The sequence below is a fragment of the Emydura macquarii genome, unplaced genomic scaffold (genome assembly GCF_026122565.2).
Source record: "Emydura macquarii macquarii isolate MOO-44397 ecotype Brisbane River unplaced genomic scaffold, CSIRO-AGI_Emac_v2 contig_1451, whole genome shotgun sequence".
Classification (NCBI taxonomy): Eukaryota; Metazoa; Chordata; order Testudines; family Chelidae; genus Emydura; species Emydura macquarii.
The window spans coordinates 22,419,580-22,441,928 of NW_027131588.1; the positions used below are offsets into that span (position 1 = coordinate 22,419,580).

At 40.5% G+C, this 22,349-nt stretch overlaps 1 protein-coding gene across 2 annotated transcripts in view; it reads right to left on the reverse strand.

The window, feature by feature from the left end:
- ZCCHC7 (zinc finger CCHC-type containing 7) overlaps window positions 1–20,692 on the reverse strand; it is a 148,276-nt gene extending 127,584 nt beyond the window's left edge. The window contains exons 1-3 of one of the 2 annotated variants that reach the window (XM_067553357.1): window positions 20,602–20,614; window positions 13,752–13,825; window positions 10,490–11,195 (exon numbers count right to left, since the gene is read on the reverse strand). In XM_067553357.1, coding sequence (XP_067409458.1) covers window positions 10,490–11,171 — 682 coding nt within the window. In that variant the 5' untranslated portion in view covers window positions 11,172–11,195; window positions 13,752–13,825; window positions 20,602–20,614. Of the gene's footprint in view, window positions 1–10,489; window positions 11,196–13,751; window positions 13,826–20,601 lie in introns of both variants that reach the window. The other variant, XM_067553358.1, reaches the window with a different exon arrangement.
- Between the last annotated feature and the right edge of the window lie 1,657 nt (window positions 20,693–22,349).

Sequence of the window (22,349 nt, forward strand, 5' to 3'; positions counted from 1 at the left end):
CTATTGTTCTACATAAACTTAGAGCCACGCTTTCTGACTGCCATATCTTCCAGCAACTGCTATACTCACAGGTGGCAGTCCACCCTGCTCTCCCACCTTTACTAAAAATTGGCGGGAGTCCTATCTGTCTATCAATGCATCAAAAGAACAGAAAATTAGTCAATGCTGGGAGTTTTCTTGGGAAACCAGAGTGGTTTAAACCAAATAGATGATTAGACAACTTGCCAGACTCTGATCTCAGTTATACTGCCTTAAATCCAGAGTTACTCCACAAACTTTAATAGAGTTACTCCAGCTGGATTTACATTCTAAGAATAGATTTGTCCCTGTGCTGTGATCTCCTATAATGATGCAAAGTACAAAATGAAGCACAGCCTGGGTTTGCTCTCCTTTTAAAAAGTGTCCACAGTAAATTATTGGCTGTTTTGTAAAGAACAGTATGGTACATGTATGAAGATATCTGGATTCAGATATTCAACGTCACAGTTCTTGTCCAGTAGAAGTGTGTAAACAACATAATCAAACTATATCTGAAATACTGCAGACTAGATTTGTACAGATTTTTTTTTTTTTTTTTTTTTTAAACTAATGGGAATATTAACAGATGTCAATAATATGGTGGAGCACTTGCATCAGGGCTTTTTACAGTTCTGTCCATAGGCAAAGAATTTGCCTTCCTACCTCCACAACATGCACATTATTTTATTAATGTTTATTTTATAATATTTACACACACACACACACACACACACACACACACACACACAACGTTGAACTCCAGTTGTAAGCACCTTCTTGAGAATTAATGTCTTCAGTAAGAGATTAGCTGAATAGAACCACCTTTTTTTGTTATTAGTACACAACCTTTAATAGTCATCTGCAACCCTACATTTCCTCGCTATTTGATACTACAGGAGTTTCACATAATAGTTTTCAACCCTTCACTTTATGTCCCACTCGTGTGAAAAAGAAAGGGACAGAATTCTGACTTGTGACAAATTTTTGAATTTCTTCAATAGCTTGAGTTGCCAACAAAGCACAATATTTCTCAGAATGAAATCTTGGCTTTACTTCTTCATTTTAAAACATTGATTGGCATGACAATTCCCATTGGAATAAGTCTTAATTTTACTTACTACCTGGAAAAGTGAAACCCTTTCCAGTAGACACTTTTACAGACAAAAATTATTGCCACACTACTAGTATTAGCCATCATGTACTTGCTTTTAAATCTATTTCAGAATATTATTATTCTAATATGAAAGGTTATTGATATACATTTATTTACTTTTGTACCCGTTTTAACTAAAAGGTTTTCCCCCCTTTCCGCTAGTATGGTGAGTCATATATGCTAGTTCTCTTTGTACTTGGTACTCTTTATGCTTGTTGCCCCCTAAAATCTATTTGCATTTTTTTAATTGCTAAAAATATTAAACCTATACTAAAAAAGGACAAAATCAGTTTTCCCACCAGTCCCTCGAGATCTAGCTACAATGTAAGACTTCTTCCCAACCTGTAAGAAACACAAATAAATGGGACAAGGAAGAAAGATCAAACTGATGAGAGAAGTGGGGGGAAAAAATTCCCCTTTTAACAATCAACAAAACGGCGGGGAAAAAAAAGTGAAAAAGTCACCCAGAATATATGACCATGTAAGCATGGGCACTCTTGCAGAAAACCTACTCTGCAACCCAAAGCCATGGGAAATTTAAATTAGTTAGAGCTAAGGTCCACAATAGGCAGGGAAATCTGTACAGATAAAAGGGACTGCTAGGTTGCAGGTATACTTAGACTAGATCTTTTGAGATTTCTAAAGGAACTTTATTAGTTTTATTAATTTTTTTTAAATAATCAGGAGATTCAAGTGCATCCTCATTACACCGTAAAGAAGATTAACTTTTTTCCTTTAATCAAAATATCCATATGCATGTGCTGTATCTAGTAAAGGGTAGGTGGATTCCCACTGCTTATTACAGCTTCAGGGTGAATGCTGTTATAATAATTCATGAACAAAAAACTCCCCCTCCATTTAAGTAATGTTAAGGTTCTAACAAACAAAGGCAAGAAAAAATTCACATTAAAAATAAAGCATCAGTTTTAAAACTTGGCCCACTGTTCCTAAGAAAAGAAGTGCATATTATAAAAACTTGGTCCATTGATTCAATACCATTGCAATATGTGGAAAAAAAAATCCGTTTATGACAGCACCCTTCATTTTAAATTTTGTTGATGTGGTATAACAGTAACTTTGTTAATTTCCTCTTATTTGTGAGCATATAATTATAAATACACAGTGTGTGTGTGTATGTGTGTATAATATTAATTATAACAGAGCCCTTCTAAAATTGAAAAATAAAATTATCCTAAACTGAACTAAGTATAGAATGAGCTTTTTAGAGACCACCATTTCAGCACATGCATTGGAACTCGTAGAAAAGAAGATTATTTACTTTCCTGGTCTTCTGTCTGCATTTAAAATACATTCTAAAATACATAAAATACACAAAGACTTGGCCCCGGGGCACCAATTCTGCCAGGTATCAATTCCACCTCAGAGACACTGAACGTCCTATAGGCAATGAGAGTAAAATCCAAGCTGAGGTTGTGCAGCCCCTCTCAAAGTGTGCACCAAGCAAGGAGAATCAGACATTAAGATCCCACACAAACCGAAATCTGTCAGCCAATTTTTATTTTACTGAAATACCAAAAGTGATGATAGGGTTTTATAACATGTCATATTTCATTTTAAACTGAAATATAAGTTATTTTCTGTAGCAAAAAATGTCATGAACTATTTTTTTTTGTTTGCTACATTTATATCTTAATTGGTCAAATATATTTCTGGAAGGGAACAAAATGTTCTTGGGCTAAAGATTCACATCTCTGATCTTCAGCCCAGAGTAAACATTAAATGGAGAATTATAAACCCATAAAATGAAGAGGCTGAGTGGGAATTAACAAAAGCAGCACTAGCCCGCAATTACTGAATTGTAATGCCCAACAGTTTTTCAAAGGTTAAAGCTTTATATTAAATGTCTCAAGTAACAAAGACAGTATATTGTTGGCAAAACTTTGTGAATAGCAATGTATTTTAAACTCCTTTTCATTGTCAAAAAGTCTTTTTCCATGTTATCTTGGTGTCATAAGTTGATATAAATTTGTATGTGGTCCCATAGTAGTGGGTCTTAATGTAAATATGAAAAGCAATGGATATAACTCTTACTGAATCTTTGTTTCATTAAACAGAAAATATACTTGTTTTCATTGCTGAGCTAAGCATCTGCAAAAATTTCTTTCAGAACTAGAAAAAAATTTATTTTGAGGAAAGGCCTAAAAGTACAAGAAGAGATGGTCATTCAAGAAGTTTTCCTGCAGCATCAACAGAATAAAAGATTTCTCATGTAGTAAAACAAATTTAAAAAAAAATCCAGAAACAAAATACAGGATTGTTAGAAAAATGTCAAAGCTCTAGGATAAAACAATGATACTCCATTTTGCAAAGACCAAGTTGGTAAAACTGGTTATCAAAGAAAATGTTAAATTAAAGGGGGAGGGAAACAAACTAAGAAGCAGTTTTTTCCCAAAAAATATTTAGAAGATTTTCCTGCTTTTGCTCAAATACATTCATAAGTAGCAAAATGGGCTATTAGTTCAGGAAGGATTGTATTAACCATAGTATACATTTCAAAGCAATTCTACGAATTCAATACAGAGCACTATAATTTTAACAAAATTGAACTGTCAGGAAGAATCTGTGTAAAGCACTGATAGTCAAAGAAGGGCTTTTCCTTTTTGGATCATGGCTAGTACCAAAACACTTAGATTGCAGCATTTGAGGTTGCTATATCCATTTTGACTCCAATATCTGCATAAATAATAATTGTTATGATTACTACTGCTAAGTAAAGCTTCAACCCAAGGCCAGATGTTAAGACCCAATGTTTATAGGGCAAGAAGACCAGTCTGTGCAGATTCTATATTTCGGTTTAGAAGCATTCATTTTCATCACAATTTCATTGTAGGCTGAATGGGAAATGTAAGTAATGTTAAGGGAAGCTTAACAAGGAAAGTTTGCCATTAGCAAGACTTGTAAACTCAGTAAGAGAGACAGACAGACAGACCCACCCTAAAGGCGTTAGTTAGTTAAAGATGAGCAAACTGCTTTAAAAATACCAGCTTCTATTTTACAGGATGATGGCCACTGTTTCTTCTCTCATTAATCCTGCAGCTTTTAACCAATAAAATTTCAACAACCAGAAAAAGCATCTTCAATAGACAAAGCATAAATTGCTTTAAAATGCAACACAGTGATGGTAACCAAACTAAAAGGCCTGAAAAGGCTGCTTCTCAGCACTGACAAAGTAAGGCTCAGCCTATTCCTAAACTGGAGTACAAATAATCTGCCCATATGTCAGTCAGCCATTAGTTTGTTCCACTACAGCAACACCACAATAAAGAGTATTTTAAAAATCAATTTGTTGGGCAGGTACAAGAAGCAGGAAGCACTATAGATTATAGAGTCAGAAGAAAATAGATTTTAAAATATTTTCTAATGACCAGCAAGTTTTGGCTCAATTCTGTACATTCTGCTGAGTCCTCAGTTCTTCATTTGTCTGAATTTGCCATCAAAGCCAAAGCTATAAGAAGCAAAGCATTCATGCAATCACTGAGCTAAATGTTTAAATAAAAGAGTAGAACGTAATCCTTGGTGCACACACTTTTTTGTTGAGGTATTGGTCTTTGTTGGAAGAAACTAAATACTATATGTGAATAAAAAGTTAAATCAGAAATCTAATCTGGAGTGCAGCTGCTGGAAGAGAGAAGCTATCATGTACTGGGATCCCAGAGAGTATCTGCTCTGTGAGGAGAACACGTAAATTAGTTAAAATATCTCATGTTGTGTCAACATCCCAAAATGTTATTAAAATGCCAGCCAAAGCTACTAAGAAGGTTCCAGAGTTTCTAATGAGGTTTTCAGTCTGCTGAGCAATGACCATAAAGGGCATTTGAATTTAACGCTGTTTACCAGAACAAGTGATATCCATTATTGGTTACTTTTAATAGCAATTTCTACTTCCCAGAAGTGATACCTCCAATTACACTCTTTTTAAAAGCCGAACTATTGGGCTAATTAAAAGCAAAAGTAGCCTTTCCAATGGCCAAATGGAGAACAACATGCGTTGCTTCCTGGGAGCTTTGGGTTAAAAAAATGCCTTAGGAATTGCACTCTACAATCTGGTAATGGCAGAGACCGTTGCGTAAATAACACACTGTGTCACTGATGGGGCTTGGGGAGGGGAAGGGGGGAAATAGCAGAGAAATCACTTTTTGCACCCCTTAATGGGTGACCTCAGTGTTCCATCTCTGAAAACTGTCTTTCCAAATGTAGAATAAGTGCAGATATTAAGACTAGTGCTAGATACAGGAGAGGAAATACATTAAAAGATGGCTCTTAATGAGGGAATGGATGGAAAGCTTTACAGCTACAGCAGATTAGCTCTCTCGTCATATATACCCTTATCATAGTAGAGAAGGGGAGGTGAAAGCCCACCTTCAAAGGGCTGAAATACCTCTGCAGAAAAATGAATGACACATATTTACAAAATAAAAATCTGCAAATCCATCTTTGTCCCATGCCCAAGGCATTTACCCGTCCTGGAAAAATACAGTAAAGGTCCAATTCTAGAAGACAATCCCTGGTTAAAATGCCAAATAAAAAACAACATTTCCTTTCACAGAGCAAAACAGCAAAAGCAGTGAAATGTTCTTTCAAGAATATCACACATAAAAGGCTAAAAAGAGTCAGTGTACATAGGGAACACACATTGGGAGCAGGAGACATGGTCACTGTTGGTCACTCTCCCCTTGGATCTCACTTGCAATTTTGACAGCCTTGCTCAATTCCAAGCCAGGTGCAATCTCGTAACATAAAACTGAGATCAGCACAAGATGGGTCAGAACCACTGGAGAAACAGTAGCTATTTGCAGAGTTCCCGAGATACCTCAGCAAGAAACAAGAAAGCCAGCACCTAATCTCATCTCCTCAAATAAAAAAAGCTTAGCCAGGTAGCTTTACATAGCTATGATTACAAGTTGCACTCACAAGGATCATGGTGTCATCACAAGCTTTGGTAGAAAAATATTGGAGAGAAATTGAAATAAAGCTAAAATGCAAAGGGTATCAAGAATCTCTGGGGAACCTGAGAGAAGGGTAAAAATACAAGTGCTTTCATATGTATGCAGATTAGGAATTTGTACAGCATGATTTAAAATTTTCAGAATTTTACTTCAAAATAGAAATAGCAGAAGAAACTTGATTTATGTAGCAGGCAGCAAAACACTTTTTTCCAGCATAAAAGGAACACATCTTTCTGTCTCAACAGAAAATGCAGGTCACTGTATGCTTTTCCATCTCTGCTAAGAAGAACCATAATAGACACAGGATAGAAACAGGAAGTTTATGTATGCAAGGGATTTCATGTGTGTGCTGGGGGATCCAAGGAAAGATGTTCTTTGTTTTTATAATTTAAAAATAATATGGTTCTTAACTTAAACTATGGTACCAAATAAGATGTAGAAAACTTAACACAATAAAGAGGGGTGCTTCATTCCTTTCCCTGAAGTGGCAATGTCTGATTCTAGTGGAACCTCGGTCTCTTTATCTCCATGTCTCAAGCACAAAGACTGGCCCACCAAATGATTGACACAACAGGCCACTCCAATAGTCACACTATTGTGCATGTTTCGTTCCCTTTTTAATAGAAATCAAACTGGGCACTACATATGCCTACAGATTGTCGCAGGAGGTCTATCAAATTTACAAAACCATATGCAACTTCGACAAAAAATAAAGGTTTCACCAATCACTAAATGTTATATCCCCACCAACACACAAGTTAAAAACCTTAAAAAGTAGTACAGTAGAACCTCAGAGTTATGAACAGACCAGTCAACCCCACACCTCATCTGGAACCAGAAGTACACAATCAGGCAGCAGCAGAAACACGCACACAAAAAAGCAAATACAGTACAGTATTGTGTTAAATGTAAACGATTAAAAAAGGGAAAGCAGCATTTTTCTTCTGCATAGTAAACTTTCAAAGCTGTATTAAACCAACGTTCAGTTTTAAACTTTTGAAAAAACAACCATAATGTTTTCTTCAGAGTTATGAACATTTCACAGTTACCAACAACCTCCATTCCCAAGGTGTTCGTAACTATGAAGGTCTACTGTAAGTTACATAGTAGATACTCACAGTAAATCAACAGAAGTGATATATAATCTTGTGCCTCAAACATCCTGAAAGTATAACTAAAAATATTTCTCAAAATAATTCCTACGTAAATTAGAGGAGAGAAGTCGCTGAAAGAATAACTTGCCAATATAATTACAATAAAAACAAACTAACACTTTGTTTTTCCTTTTCTTCTTTTGATTTGACATTAATGTGTTCAAGTTTCAGCAAATCACTGCACTTGGAGTCCACAGCACCTGAGAGATGATGCTCTGAAGCTCAATAAATAAATTACGGATACATTAGATACTGACAATTTGTGGGTTTTGCTCCCTTAAATTGACATGTTACAGTTATCCATTATCACACAATGTTCAAATGCATTCATATTTTGATACACTTTTGGTTTTTACTTTTATACCAGCAAAAGACAAAAATAATTTTCAGCCCTGTTGTCTTCTTTATCTTCATATTACCATATTTGTTTTAGAAACAAAATACCAGGTGGAGCAAACTTTTCTGCACTGAGTATGCTTGAGTAGAGCTTGTTTAAATTTCAGACAAAATATAGACATACTGGTTTAACCTACACCTCCTCTAAGAAGCATGCTACACTTTACCTCTCAGTCTTTTGTGCTCAGGCTGGGAGTTTAGGCTTAGAGCACACAGTTTCTTTCTGGCTCTCACATACATTAGACTACTCTCAAATATGTCATCATTAGCTTGCACCTTTTAAACAGAAAAAAATGTGTAAATCTTCAGACTTTTTGCAGAATAAATACATATGAAAGGAGGAAACAAAGCCTGAACGAAAGCAAATTAAGTTCAATTAACGTATTTAAAAGAAGTCTAGAACATGATCCCAAACTCCACAGTGTAACTGATCACCGTTCTGTAAATCGTAAAGCATGAGATTACCCTTGATAATGCCATTACCAATGCTAGTCAAAAACATAGGAAGGATTTCTGAAGGGCTTCATTGCAAATAAAGCAAAACTACCTCCAGACGTTAGCCACAAGTTAATGTTTTTAAAAAGCTACTCTTCAAGTTTAGGCAGATGCGCAACAAAATTGTGATAGTGCAATAAGAGAACAAAGATTTGAATTTGCACATTGGAAACACATCTAATAAAAATCACCATTTTGACAAACTGATTACAAAAATCTCCAAAAAATGTATAATGTACTTTTTTTCATATAAAATTAAAAGCCTACTTTTTTTTTTAAAACACATATCTCTATTTTCTGCTGTGGGATAATTTTTAGAACCACCATCAGTAATTATATAGATAAGCCTACCAAGAATGTGTAGAATCAAAATATAATCTGATCATCTTGCCTGTCCAATATGGTTATTCATAGAACGATATAAGATGACCAAAAACAAGTTAGAAGTACAGAAGTTACCACTAGCAATGTATTATTTTACTATGCACAAACTGTATTACCTAATGCCCTGGTACATGTGCTGCCTGAGAGCCACAAAGCATTCTGTTAATGAAACATATGCTTTCTACTGCCATGACACATTGGTTGTGATTGTGAAGAAAGGAAATGAAATGTGACAATATAAAAAGAAAACAATCAAATAAAATTGGGTTTTAATACTTATCCATTATACTTTTTAATTATTTTAAAAAGAGATTCATAGGGAGAAAATATTGTATTTGATAGAGAATGTGACAATCTGGAAATGTGATGTGGCAACTTGCGTTCTGTAGCATTATATTTGCCAATGATTTAAGAACAATGTGCACAGCAATTTTTTTGTGAAATCGCTAGACAATGGGCAGCCACACAATGGTCTCAAAGTGGTCTCATTGTGATAAAGGGCATGTTGTAATCTATTTAAGCAAATAACTACAGAAAAGTATACCGGAGGAAAAAATGTTCTGTAGATGAGATGTTACGGAATTCCTAAAGGCAAAGAATAGATAATTTAAAGAAGGTGAAAAGAAATATTTCTGGCTTCCTTCCTCATTACAAATAAGTGGACAATATTGCTAACCATTTGAACAATAATTCAGAGGCTCTCTCTTGCTTGCTGATATTAGTCCACATATTAGCAACTCAGAATGTCTCCCTCAACACCCATAATTACACAGTGTGTGTCATTTGTGGACAGCAAAAGAAAACGAAAGTAATATAGGGCTGAGAAGATGCTACCCATATTTCTGTGAGTCAAAGCTGAGTGAAGGCCCTAACTGCTACAGATGATCTGACAGGCCTTACTATAGTGAATCAATATCTCTGACGGCAATGCTCCCTCTCAAGAGACTGACAGGGGGGCACTGTTTCTGGAAATGAACTCAGTGCAATGAGAGACTAGCATGCTGAGGGAAAGGGAAGATGACAGTCAAATAGATTTTTCAGTCATTGGTTCCAGAACACACATTATCCTAGCAATAAAATAATCATCACAATGTGCAGTCAATGTGGTACTTTCACCATGGAACGGACTTGCTAAGAACAAGTCTCTACAACCAGTTCTTTGAATTACCTCATCTTCATTGACTTTCCTCTACAGGAAACTTATTTTAAAACATATCAAAAAGCTAGACATCAATAATCCTGCTGTTTAGGAATTACTGTGTACTATCTCATTCAGGTTTTGTACACTGTTGATAGCAAGTTTTAGAAAACAGCAAAGTCTCAGTATAATTGAGTATTTACACTGACCATGAAGATTATTCCCTTCTCCTTCAGTATTTTTAAGTAGTTTTAGTATTGTGTTTTCTCCCTCAAATTTTGCTTATTCTCAAATTTGTCTTGACATTTGCTATATTTTCACTACCTACTTATTTGCTTTGATCACAATAATTAACCATTATATACTTTCTTATTTCTAGTCTTGCTTCCCAAAAATTGGTTTATCTTCCTCCTTCACCCCTCCCCCCCCCATTTATTTCTCAGTACTGGTTTTATTTAACTAATTCAATTCCTTCTGAATTCCCCTCTCTCTGTGTCAGCTCTTTGGAGTAAATGCATTGTCTTTTGCTTCTCTGCAAAGCACTATGCACATGTATGGCACTACTCAAATAATACACAACTATATTAACAATTATCTGCTACATCATATTTTATGTTTGCCATTCCACTTTACAATTTCCTCCTTTTGGTTTTTGCCACCTTGCACCGCATTTACTTCCTTCCCTTTATTTTTCCTTTACAATATGGACATCAATATCATGGTAGCCAGATCCTCCCATCAGCTCTTTTTCTCTATTCAGTGTTATCTACACAAAAGTACTGACCTTCACTGACAGCAGTTCCACAGCCTTTAAGGTTCAAAATGATATTTTCATCTCTGTCATCTGTATCATTTCCCAATAGCATCCAGCTCTCCACATTATCACTTTCAGAGACTGTGCTCTCCTCCTCTTCTTCCTCATTTGAAGTATCCTCTATTACCAGAATCTCTTGGATCATGCGAACTCTACCATCAGAAGTGGGGTTAGACTTCTCACTAGCCCTTTCCTCTTTACTTGAATTTTTTGCATCAAAATCCAAGGTAGTGTGTGCAGAAGGTCTAGCAGAATTCCGTGTGGAGCATTTTGGTTGATTATATCTTTTAGCTGGTGTTAGGGATGTTGCGGTCTTCTTCACTTTGCTTTTGTAAACACTGTCTTCCTCAGGTGTGTCAGACAAGATGATGATCTCAGGGCCATCTGAAATCTGAATAACGTCATCTGAAAGTATAAGGTTCTTGTCCTGATCCAATTTACTGATCAAAACTGAACTCTGACCTTGCTTCTCTACAGAGTCCACTACTTCCTCATTCTCTTCCTGCTCATTGACTTCTTCAAGACTCTGTGCATAATGGACCTGGCTGTAGAGATGAAATTCTACCTCACTGTCAACACTTTGTTCGCTGGAAGAATCCTCATGATAAAGGTCATCTTCATATGCTTCTATGTCTCCATGCCCCCCAAACATTCTGGAAAGAAAATTGACCCTGATCTAGGAAAAATAAAAACACCTTATCAGTAATGCCAAGTAAATGAGTCCAGAAACTATGAAAATATAATACTTTTTCCATTTGTAATAGCAGAAGCCTTTTAAATACTTCAAACATCGTTCATACCTTTATTTAACACAAACGATAGTTAATTACACGATAGCCTCAGAAAATTAGTAAGCATTTTCGTGGACAACCATAGAGCTACGAACAGAGATAATGATATTGCTCCAAGCATTTAGAATACCAGAAACATTAATTGTAACACTCACAGTAGCAAATGCTATAGTGAAGGTTGCACTTCGATTTCCATTTTAACTACGAATGCTTTGACTCACTCATGACAATTGCATTTAACAGTATCCTAGTCCCCAGTAACCCTCCTACATGGCAGACAGAACTAGAGCTCAGGAAACTCTGCTGGAAGCTAATAGGACATCCTGAGTTCTAGACTCAGCTCTTTCAATTACTGGTATTAATTCTGAGTACTTCACAGGCTTTATTACTGAGCATCTTAGGAGACAGGCAGATATTCACCCATTTTACAAACGTGATATTAAGGCTACTTGTGACACCGCTGGGAATAGAACCCAAGTCTCATATTTCCTCCACTCAGGAACGCTGCATTTTAGAATAAATGTACCAAGCTTGTAAGCACTGCACACTCCCACCCATAGCCAGGATGAGATCCCAAGATTCCAGATTTATAACTTTCCTCTGATATCCAGCAAACAGTTGTGTAAGCCATTAGCAAAGAGTATCTTGCATCCCCTTATAGTGGTTGTTCCACACAGGGAATAACAGCCTACCAACATTCATCCTTTTAGCTCAAGTGATAGAGGTCTGTATTGTGAATCTAAAGGTCCACGTTTCCGACTCATGCACAGATCAGTATGGTCCATACTGATGGAATTTCTAGGGGGTCTTCAGTTTACTTTTTGGGAAAAATGTTGGGAATTACATGTAAAAGCTACCACTTTTCTCAATGCTTCTTTCACAAATTCTTCCTCCATCACATTCTTCTTGCCCCCTTCAATCCTGCTTACACCTCATTCTCCGACTACCTGGCCATTGCCTGCACTCAGGCTCCCTGTGGTGATGCTGCATGGTGCGCCAGAGATGAAATGGTGGTGAGTGGACACTGGAGGAGCCACAGAGGTTGAGCAAGGTTGTGAGAAAGGTTAGTGAAAAAGGATTTTGATTGGGCGTGCCTGGAAGGATCATGAATGTGTGGGCATTAAAGAGCATGGGTGTGCCTAGACAGTCTCTGGCTTGCAGTATCAGCATTTGAGAGGTTCTCCCCTCAAACTACCACTTCTTCTCTCCAGCACAATGAAACATCAGTGCCACATGGGGCCCTTGAGGTGCTAATGCCTTGGTACAGAAATACAGAAATACCATTGTTTCTGCACAGAAGTGCTAGCTCCCACACCCAATGCTCCAAACTGTGCACCTGCAGCCCCCATCACCAATCTAGTGCCACCCTCCCCCTATCACTCTTCTCCTTAAAATCCCTGGCTCAGCACCTCATGGCCCCCAGGCCTCAATCTTATTGATAAATTGTATTGTCAGTTACATGATCACACTTCGGTTTGTTATGAAATACACTCAAAAGACCAAATAACCAATGTCAGTCAGGTTTACTACTATAAGCCAAGGGTCACCAAATTTACTGACCCCCCCACAAGATCTGCCCCTCGATGGGCAGAATCCTCTAGCCCCACCACCCTGCTGCAGGGCAGAAGCACCGAGCTCCCCAGCCCAGTCTGGTAGCGGAGAAAGGGTGGGGGGCATAGGAGGCCTTAACTGTAAAGGGCACTTTACCTGCAAGTGGCTCACAAGCCAGTTTAACCAACCCGCCATAAGCCAATAATACAGAACAAGAAAAAGATTCTATACAGAATCAGTCTCCGGGAAGCCACCTCATGCAGCGTTGTTACGTTCACCTGATGCAAAAGGTGTGCTCCCAAAGTTACACCTCTACAGCCATCTTTTTATACCCTACCTGTTTACAAGTAAAAGGCACTGTATACGTCAACTGAAACTAGCTTGAACCAATCCGCTTTCTCCCTTGTTTTTCTGGTATCATGGTGTACCCCTTATCTCTTTGTTCTGACACATGTATTCCAGGTACAAAAAAAGGGCATGAAGACACTTCCTAGGTCTGTATTACGGTAGTACAATCATATGTCTTGGCCTCTTCCTTTGGGACATTCCAGTACAGCCCTGTGAGAGTAACTTTTTCTATTGCTATGCTAATGCACTCATCTGTCCTGGTCTTAACAGTTTCCCTATTTGCTTAAGCCAAAACTTACTTCAGTGAATGCAAGGGGTCATTGGATACTTAGCACAAGTGACAGGATGATATAGAAAGCATAGGCCAATTTATGCTATACAACTACTATGATATTTATGCTTAATGCATACTAATACATGTATGGTGCCGATAATACATAATGGTAAGGTGGGTGAGAGAGAGAGATGCTAACCCAGCACATAGTTAGCCAACAATCTCTATTGACGGCCCTCAATCCCCCACACCTACCACCCACGCGCACCCTGCAGCCACGCCCCTCCAGAGTCCACTCGAAGTCTGGCTTCTTGAGTATGGAATACAGTTGGTCAGAAAAGTCTGGAAAAAAATGGAAAGAAATGAGGGAAACAGCTCTTTCCATTAAGGCTGATTCACATATCCGCCATGAGATTCATTTAAGATGCAGGTATGCAATGTTCTTCTCCACTGACACATTATGAAATTTATTTCACTAATTTTAGACCCAAGATTACCTTCCTCTTACACAAAACTGGTGTCATCCAACCGTAGTTTATAGGATCAGAATGTCAAAATCCTAAAAATCCACAATCCTATATCATATCAGGCATCCTCTTCTATCGTGTAGTATGACCTACGTTTTCCAACTCTTTCACAACATTTCAAATGCCAGTAGCTTTCACAGGCTGAGCTCTGCATGACACCAGCAGTTTATTTAGTAATTTATTTCAAGTTCTAAGGTGCACGTCTACTCTGAAAAGTGAATTTGTAAAAAACAAAACAAAACATTACCTCTCCCTTATTTATTGTCTCCCCATTTCTAGATCAAATTATTCAATTTACAAATGTGAAGACATTCTAACTAACAACTAAATCTGTACACTCAGACTGGAATCTGAAGGTCAAGATTTTCTGATTCATGCATCATGAGCAGTAAGAATTCTGCAACTGGAGCTTAGATTACAGTTCTTCGGATAACATGCACAGAATGCAGCTCACTCTCCCATAGTTGGCTCTGTAGTGCTAACATTGATAAAAAGTGTAAAAACCTAGTAAAGAAAGCAAAATGCCATTCTGGACACAGACACACCAAGTCTACTGAGTAAAAAATGTTATAGTCACTTTAAAATGCAGAATTGCAGCTCAAATTTCACAGCTTGTCCATTTGTACAAAATGTAACATTTCTTTTAGAAACATTAACTTTTAAAATGGTTCAGATTACATTCAGAAAAATGTATTTTCCTTTCCTCTTTAAAACTTGATTTGGCATTGCTTTTTTGACACAATAAAACCCACTGAAGTCAACAGACCTTTCTGAACACGTGAAAAATACGAGATTGGACTCTGAGGGTATGTCTACACCAGCGGTTCCCAACCTGGGATGTGCAACCCTCTTGGGGGGGACGCCAAAGATTACAGGGGACCCGTGAGGCTTCAGTAATATTGAGGTCATTTAGCCTCCAGAGCCCCAGACCGTCTGAGCACAGCAGCCCTGAGCTCCGTGCCAGCAGGAGAGGAGTAGCAGCCCCTCCAAGCCGGCCAGGCGCCTGGCCGAAGGGAGCAACCATACGCTGGCGGGAGCCTGGAGCAGCCCAGCCAGCCAGCCGGCGCCTGCCGCTTCTGTTACCCTCCATCCAGGAGGGATGGGAAGAGGTGGGGGCACATGGGGCATGCAGTGGTGGCTGCCCCAGCGAAGGCTTAGCCTCTTACTCAAGTAAAAGTAATTTATTGTTATTTATGTAACTTTGTATTATCATCATTATATGTGTTTATAGGGGTTGTGTGTGTTTATGGCCAGTGAGGGGTAACGGATGGAGTTGGGAGGCAGCGTATTTTATCTAGTATTAACTAGTGAGGTTTTCACGCAAAAAAGTTGGGAACCATGGCTCTATCGAATATAGGTCATCAGTGAACCAATGTGATGAGGCAAGTGTGTCCAGGACACCAGGTGTAGTGGTCAACAAATGACTGTAGGGTCTTGGAGACTCTCACTGAACTGGTCATGTAGCCTTTGATAGCAGTTTCTGTATAAGTTTTTTATTTTTTTTTTAAATCTCTCCTAAAAAAAAAAGTATAATGAGATTGTAAAATGACATTGTCGTGGCGGTGGAAGGCAGAAAGGAGCAAGGTGTAGTTACTGACTGGAAGGCAGGATCAGAGGATGGAAACCCAACAATCATTGTCAATATCAAATGAAGTTCTGGAATAATGGGTAAGGAAACACAGTCTCCTATAGGAAGCTCCTTCATTGCCCACAATTAAGAATGGTCTGGCACATTCAGAGAGCAGCACTTACGCATGCTAGAGGGTGTTGTGCAAAACAGCCAACAGGGTGGCCTGGCCTATCCTTTGCTGCCATCGCCATCCTGCATTGGGAAGAACAGTACCCCTTATTTTTAAAACTCTTCATGGACTTGTTCGAACCAACCTCACACAATGTGTCTCTTTATTTTGCCTCTTGCTCCCTCTGCAATTCCTCTGCTAATCTAGCACTGTCCTCCTGATATGCCCAACAAATGGTGCACAGTTGGTACAATGGCCTTTTCCTCCACTGCTCTTGCCATCTGGAACACACCTCCTGCTTAAATAATTCTCCATCTTATTTCAAATCTAGTTTGAAAACATTTTTTAAAACACTATCACTTGTAACTACAAAGACAGCTTTTCAAATGTGGACCTATGGCATGTTTTTTCCCTCAGTATGCAGTCACCTCCAGTGCACCTGCCACAGCTCAAATTTTCACAAAGCAGTCACCAACAGAATAGACAAATGTGGTCAGTTTCTCTGATGCTACTTAAAATCAGATGGGCAACAATGAAACTGAAGAGTGAAATTGACATGATACTTAACTGCTGGTTGCTGCTAAGAATATAAGCATCAAAGGCATTTGAGCTAATCAAGGGTGGGAAAGAGGCTATAGAAAAAATAGAGAATGGGAAAGGATAAGGTATCAGGCTTGCCCCAACATAAGTCAGGAGATTGAGGAAGGAAAAAGCAGCTTAACTCTACTGCTGTCAGAAGGCCTTGAGATGGCAGGGGTCCCTGATAAATATTTCAGACTCTATCTATACATCTTCATTTTTCTTTTCCTGTACTTTTTTTTTAATCTCTGTTGTGGTGTTACTTAACTCTAAACTGTTTTAGGATACAGGCTGTATTAAAGAAGTTATACAAAATAAAGATGTGTTTTATAAAGACGTTATGTAGTATGCACAAGAGAAAGGAGAATAGCTAGTCTCTTGCCCAAGTACGAACAAACAAAACAAGGCTGCAAATGAAGATATTCTGTTCTAGAAAAATCAGTGGTCTCAGGGAACTGCCAAAACCTATTCAATCTCCACCTGCTCGTTCAGATTTAAATCATCTGAAACTTGGATAATACCTGTAACACTTAAGAGTCCAGACTAGAAAAACCTCTATTCCATTTTATCTGTATTTAATTAAATAGGCTAAAGCACTACACAGTTCATGAATCACGAATAGTACCACTATGACAACTGAAGATGTGCAATGCATAATGTCTATTCAACTTACTGAACTGGTGTTTTTAAAGTTTTAAATTATCCTAACAGAACTTCAGATAGATGGCTGTAAATTCAAATTAATCTTTAACAAATCTATTTAAATTAAAACAAGTTTAATTTAAATTGAAATCATTTTTATCCATCCTGCACCGGAGCTGACAACCTTGTGAAAGTGCCATAGGATGGCACTTTTGTCCCAGTTTCAAGTAGCATAGAAGTAGATGGAAAGCACCATGAGGTTGACACTAATGGCTAAAATGGCTCTGCCATTATGATTACTTTAGAGGCAAAGGGAAAATAGCTTGCATTTCTTAATAGCAACTTATCCAATCAAATAAGAAGCAACAGGAGAGACTAAGCGCTCTTTCTTGTAATGTTATTTTTTTAGCATGTTTGTAGTTTGTTCAAGTGGAGAGAAATAGTTTTCAAGTAGAGTGAAAACTCATTTAAACAAGCAAAAATTAAGTCTTTGAGAGAAATGGAGTCTTAAACAGAATCATAAGGCACACAGATGAACACAATATGTTGGGAAAGAATCAAAATGGCTTTTGTAAAGGGAAATCATGCCTCACCAATCTATTAGAATTCTTTGAGGTCAACAATCATGTGGATGAGGATCATCCAGTGGATATAGTGTATTTGGACTTGCAGAAAGCCTTTGACAAAGTCCCACACCAAAGGCTCTTAAGTAAAGCAAACCATCATGGGATGAGAGGGAAGGTCCTCTCATGGATCAGTAACTGGCTAAAAGACAAGAAACAAAGAATAGGAATAAATGGTCAGTTTTCACAATGGAAAGAGGTAAATAGCAGGGTCTTACAAGGATCTGTACTGGGATCTGTGCTGTTCAACATATTCATAAATGATCTGGAAAAGGGGGTAAAAAAGGTGGTAAAGTTAGCAGATGATACAATATTACTCAAGATAGTTACATCCAAAGCAGACTGCGAAGAGTTACAAAGGGATCTCACAAAACTGGGTGACTGGGCAACAATATGGCAGATGAAATTCAGGGTTGATGAGTGCAAAGTAATGCATTTTGGAATACATAATCCCAGCTATACATACAAAATGATGGGTTCTAAATAAACTGTTACCACTGAAAAGAGATATTGCAGTCCTTGTGGCCAGTTCTCTGAAAACATCTGCTCTATGTGCTGCAGCAAGCAAAAAAAAACAAAAAACAAACAAAAAAAAAAAAACAGAATGTTAGGAACCATTAGAAAAGAGATAAATAATAAGACAGAAATATCACAATGCCACTATATAAATCCATGGTACCCCCACACCTTGAATACTGCATGCAGTTCTGGTCGCCCAATCTCAAAAAAGATGTATTAGAAATGGAAACAGCACAGAGAAGGGCAACAAAAATTATTAGTATCCATATTGCCTCCTATAGCATTAATATATACATTTGACAGTGATATTAATCACCAGTGTGTCAATAGCTTTCATATGAGGGGAGATTAAAAAGACAGGGACTTTTCAGCTTGGAAAGAGATAACTAAGAGGGGATCTGACAGAGGTCTATACAATCATGAATGGTGTGGAGAAAGTGAATAAGGAAATGTTAATTACCCCTTCACATAATACAAAAATCAGGGGTCACCCAACAAAATGAATAAGTAGGTAAAACACACAAAAGGAAGTACGTCCTTCACACAATGCACAACCTGGGGAACTCATTGCCAGAGGATGTTGTGAGGACCAAAAGTATAATGAGGGTCAAAAAAGAATTAGATAAATTCATGGAGGATAAGTCCATCAATAACTATTAACCAAGATGGTCAGGTATGCAACCTCATCCTCCAGGTGTCCCTAAAACACCAATTTTCAAAAGCTGGGACTGGACAACAGGAGATTACTCGATAATTGCCTTGTTCTGTTCATCCCCTCTGAAGCATCTGGCATTGGCCACTCTCAGAAGACAGGATACTGGGCCAAATGGACCACTAGTCTGACCCAATATTGCCGTTTTTATGAAGTATTAAAACCCTCAGGGATTGTTTACAGTGATCTCTTAGGGGTGTTATATTTTAGTGCTAGTTCTTAGTGCAGATTTCACTTCATTATACAAGACAGGAAGCTTTAAGTGCTTTGAAAGTTTTTTCACTTTGGGGAAAAAACACTTTCTCCAGCATGATCATAGGAGTGCAATTCCACTGAAATCAGCTGAGTTGTCCCTTTACATCAAGGATGAATTTGACCTGAAGATCTTAAGCACGGCTCTCTGCCAACAATTAGTCCATATGATGAATTTATAAATAACCCAAAATTATTCCAGTCTAGAAGACAATACAGATGGAGGTTTTCAGGATAGCAAATGGGGGAGGAGAGGAAAGGTGATAACCCAATTAATGTACATGCTGAATATATGCAATCATGTAACATGTCGTACCTACCCACAGAAAGCATAAATGCAATTTTATTGAAATTATATTAATCTCTTCTCCCCCCCTGAGTGCCTCCTTCCGACCTTTCCCATAAAATACGTTCTAAGGATGAAACTACCAGGGACCCACTACTCACTCTTTCCCTGAACTGGCTAGAAACTTACAGGTGTGGCACTCTTATAGCAAGTGAAGAAATAGACATTTATACACTAACACACAAAACAAGCACTTTTTTTTTTTTTTTTTAATACCAAGCAGCTTCAAAATGTAAGGCATTTAGCACCACTAAAAGCCTTTATTGCACAAGACAGCAGAGCCTGGCCCAACCTAGCCTAAATAAAGACAACAGGGGCCAACATGAGCGGCAGCATCTTGATCTCAGTAGTCACCACTTGGATCAAGAGAGAGAGTACTGCAGGCGGGGACCCCACCTTCAAGGCCAGCTGCACTAGGCTAATGTACACTCCTTTGGTGTAACAGGGCCAACATTTGGGAGCCAGCATCATATCGAAACCATGTCATTCACAGGGCTGGGGAAGGAGGATGAGGAAAGGGGTATGCAGCGGGGAGTAACTCTGGGCAGGACGTGAAGAGGATCGGGGGGTCCCTAATGCAGAAGGCATGTAGGGGAAGCGGGGTTCTCCAGGGACTGAGACAGCGTGTCTGTGGTGAAAAGGGAGTCTGGGGACGGAGGGGAAGGGGAGTCTGAGGAAAGGGGCTCAGGGGACAGAGCATGGGGCACAGGGGGTTAGGCAGTGGGGGGGGAAGGCTCTGGAGACCGGAGGTTTTTCGGACCACGGAGCCGGGAGCTCTGCTGGGAAGGGGCTCTGCGGGAGGACCAGGGCACGCAACGGGGGAGTGGCAAGGGCCTCTGGAAGGAGGGGATGGGGCAGGAGGGGGCCTGGGGAGGAAGGGAGCCTGGCTGGGGCCTGGGGCCGGCTCTTGCTGGAGGAGAAGGGGCTCGGGGCGGGAGGACCCTGGCCGGGCAGAGGGCCTGGAGGAGGGGCTCGGCACTAGGCAGGGGGCATGGAGGGGAAGGGCTCGGCGGAGGGGGGAGGTGAAGGGGCTCGGGGGGGGGGAGGGGGAGTGACGGGCCGGATGAGGGGAAGCGGGGGGGGGGGGGGAGGGGCTGCGGCGGATGTCCCGTCCCGCCGCGCCGGGCGCTGCCCTGTGCCGTGCCCTGCCCGCCGGCCGGCGGCCCCGCTCACACTCACACAGACTCGCCGCCGGCTGCTGCACCAGGAAGCACCAACCAGGAAACCGCGCCGCGGCCGGAACACGCGCCGGGGGAACCTCCTCCCGGCCCCGCCCATGGCACCGGCACTTCCGGCGGACCGGGGGGGGCGGGGAGGGAGGCGCGAGCGGGCCCCGCGTTCCCACAGTTGGCCCCGCGCCGCTTCGCGCCACACCGCGCGCTGCCTGCCGAGGCGAGGCGCGGTCTCGGCCCGCGGGAAGGGGGGGCCCTGCGCGTGCCAGGCCGCTGCCCTCGGCGCGCGCGGGCGGAGACTGTGGGTGGGCCGGGCCGAGCCGAGGCGCCAAAAAAAACTACACGTCCCATGATTCCGAGGGGCTCCTGACGTGACTGCGGCACGTGCCGCGGCGGGGGACCGTTAGGGTTGGGGGCGGGGCTCGCCGCTAGTGACTCTGAGGGAAGCCTAAGCTAGGCGCCTACCCGAGGCTGTCATGGGGGATGCGGGCTTCGAGCCTTCGCCTGCGTCTCCTCCGGGAACAAACAGCTTGGACAGCCAGGGCCCGAGCCCAGAGTGAGGCACAGCGACCCTGCCTGAGTCTGCAGAGAGCCTGGACCCATAGCCCCATGGGGCTGACCCCAGAGTGAGGCACAGCGACCCTGCCTGAGTCTGCAGAGAACCTGGACCCATAGCCCCATGGGGCTGACCCCAGAGTGAGGCACAGCGACCCTGCCTGAGTCTGCAGAGAGCCTGGACCCATAGCCCCATGGGGCTGACCCCAGAGTGAGGCACAGCGACCCTGCCTGAGTCTGCAGAGAGCCTGGACCCATAGCCCCATGGGGCTGACCCCAGAGTGAGGCACAGTGACCCTGCCTGAGTCTGCAGAGAGGCTGGACCCATAGCCCCGGGGCGTGAACGCCAGAGTGGAGCGCAGTGACCCCGCCTGAGCCTTCAGCGAGCCTGGTAGATCCATCACCTCACAGGGGGAACCCCCACAATAAGACGCAGCGACCCTGCCAAGAGCCTGGACCCGTAGTCCCACGGGACGGACCCCAGAGTGATGGTGCAGCGACCATTTTTTTCTGTTTCTTCAGCACTTGGCACAATGGGGGCTTGGTCCATGACCAGAGCTCATAGGTGCCACTGCAATACAAATAAATACTTTTGAGACTTGGCCATTAACCTATAAATGGCATAGTACTGAAAACAATTGACTTTTAGTATTTAACAGGTTTGCAATATTTATGGCCAAAAACGTTTAGAAAGAATGTCTTCAAATTGCCCAACTGTCTCACTCACACACACTACAAAAATAATATGGGCCAGAATCACCTGGATGCTTTGACATCTTTGCAAAGTAGCTATCAGTCCAGCCTAACTGAAGCCTACCAGTGAAACGGTCTCTACAACTTTAAAAAACCCAAACATTAAAAAGTGTGATAATGAACAGATAAGAGATCCAGTCAGTTCCTCAGTACCATAAAATGCTTCAGTTCTCACAAAACCCAACTTACTGCTCCCATGTAATTTGGCCCCTTTCACTAGCAATGCTAGAACCTGTCTCTGGACAGAAAAAATAACTTTGAGCTCTGCTCCACATTCTGCATAATAAGAAAAAGATCAGGGGGAAATCTGGGCTGTCTTAGATTTGAAGGGATTGAACATATCCAGCAGAGACTAAGTTCAGGACAGAGACATGAACTTCCACCATCAGTGGATCTAGGAGTACATTCACAGATTTTAAAGCTGGAAAGGACCATTAAATCATTTAG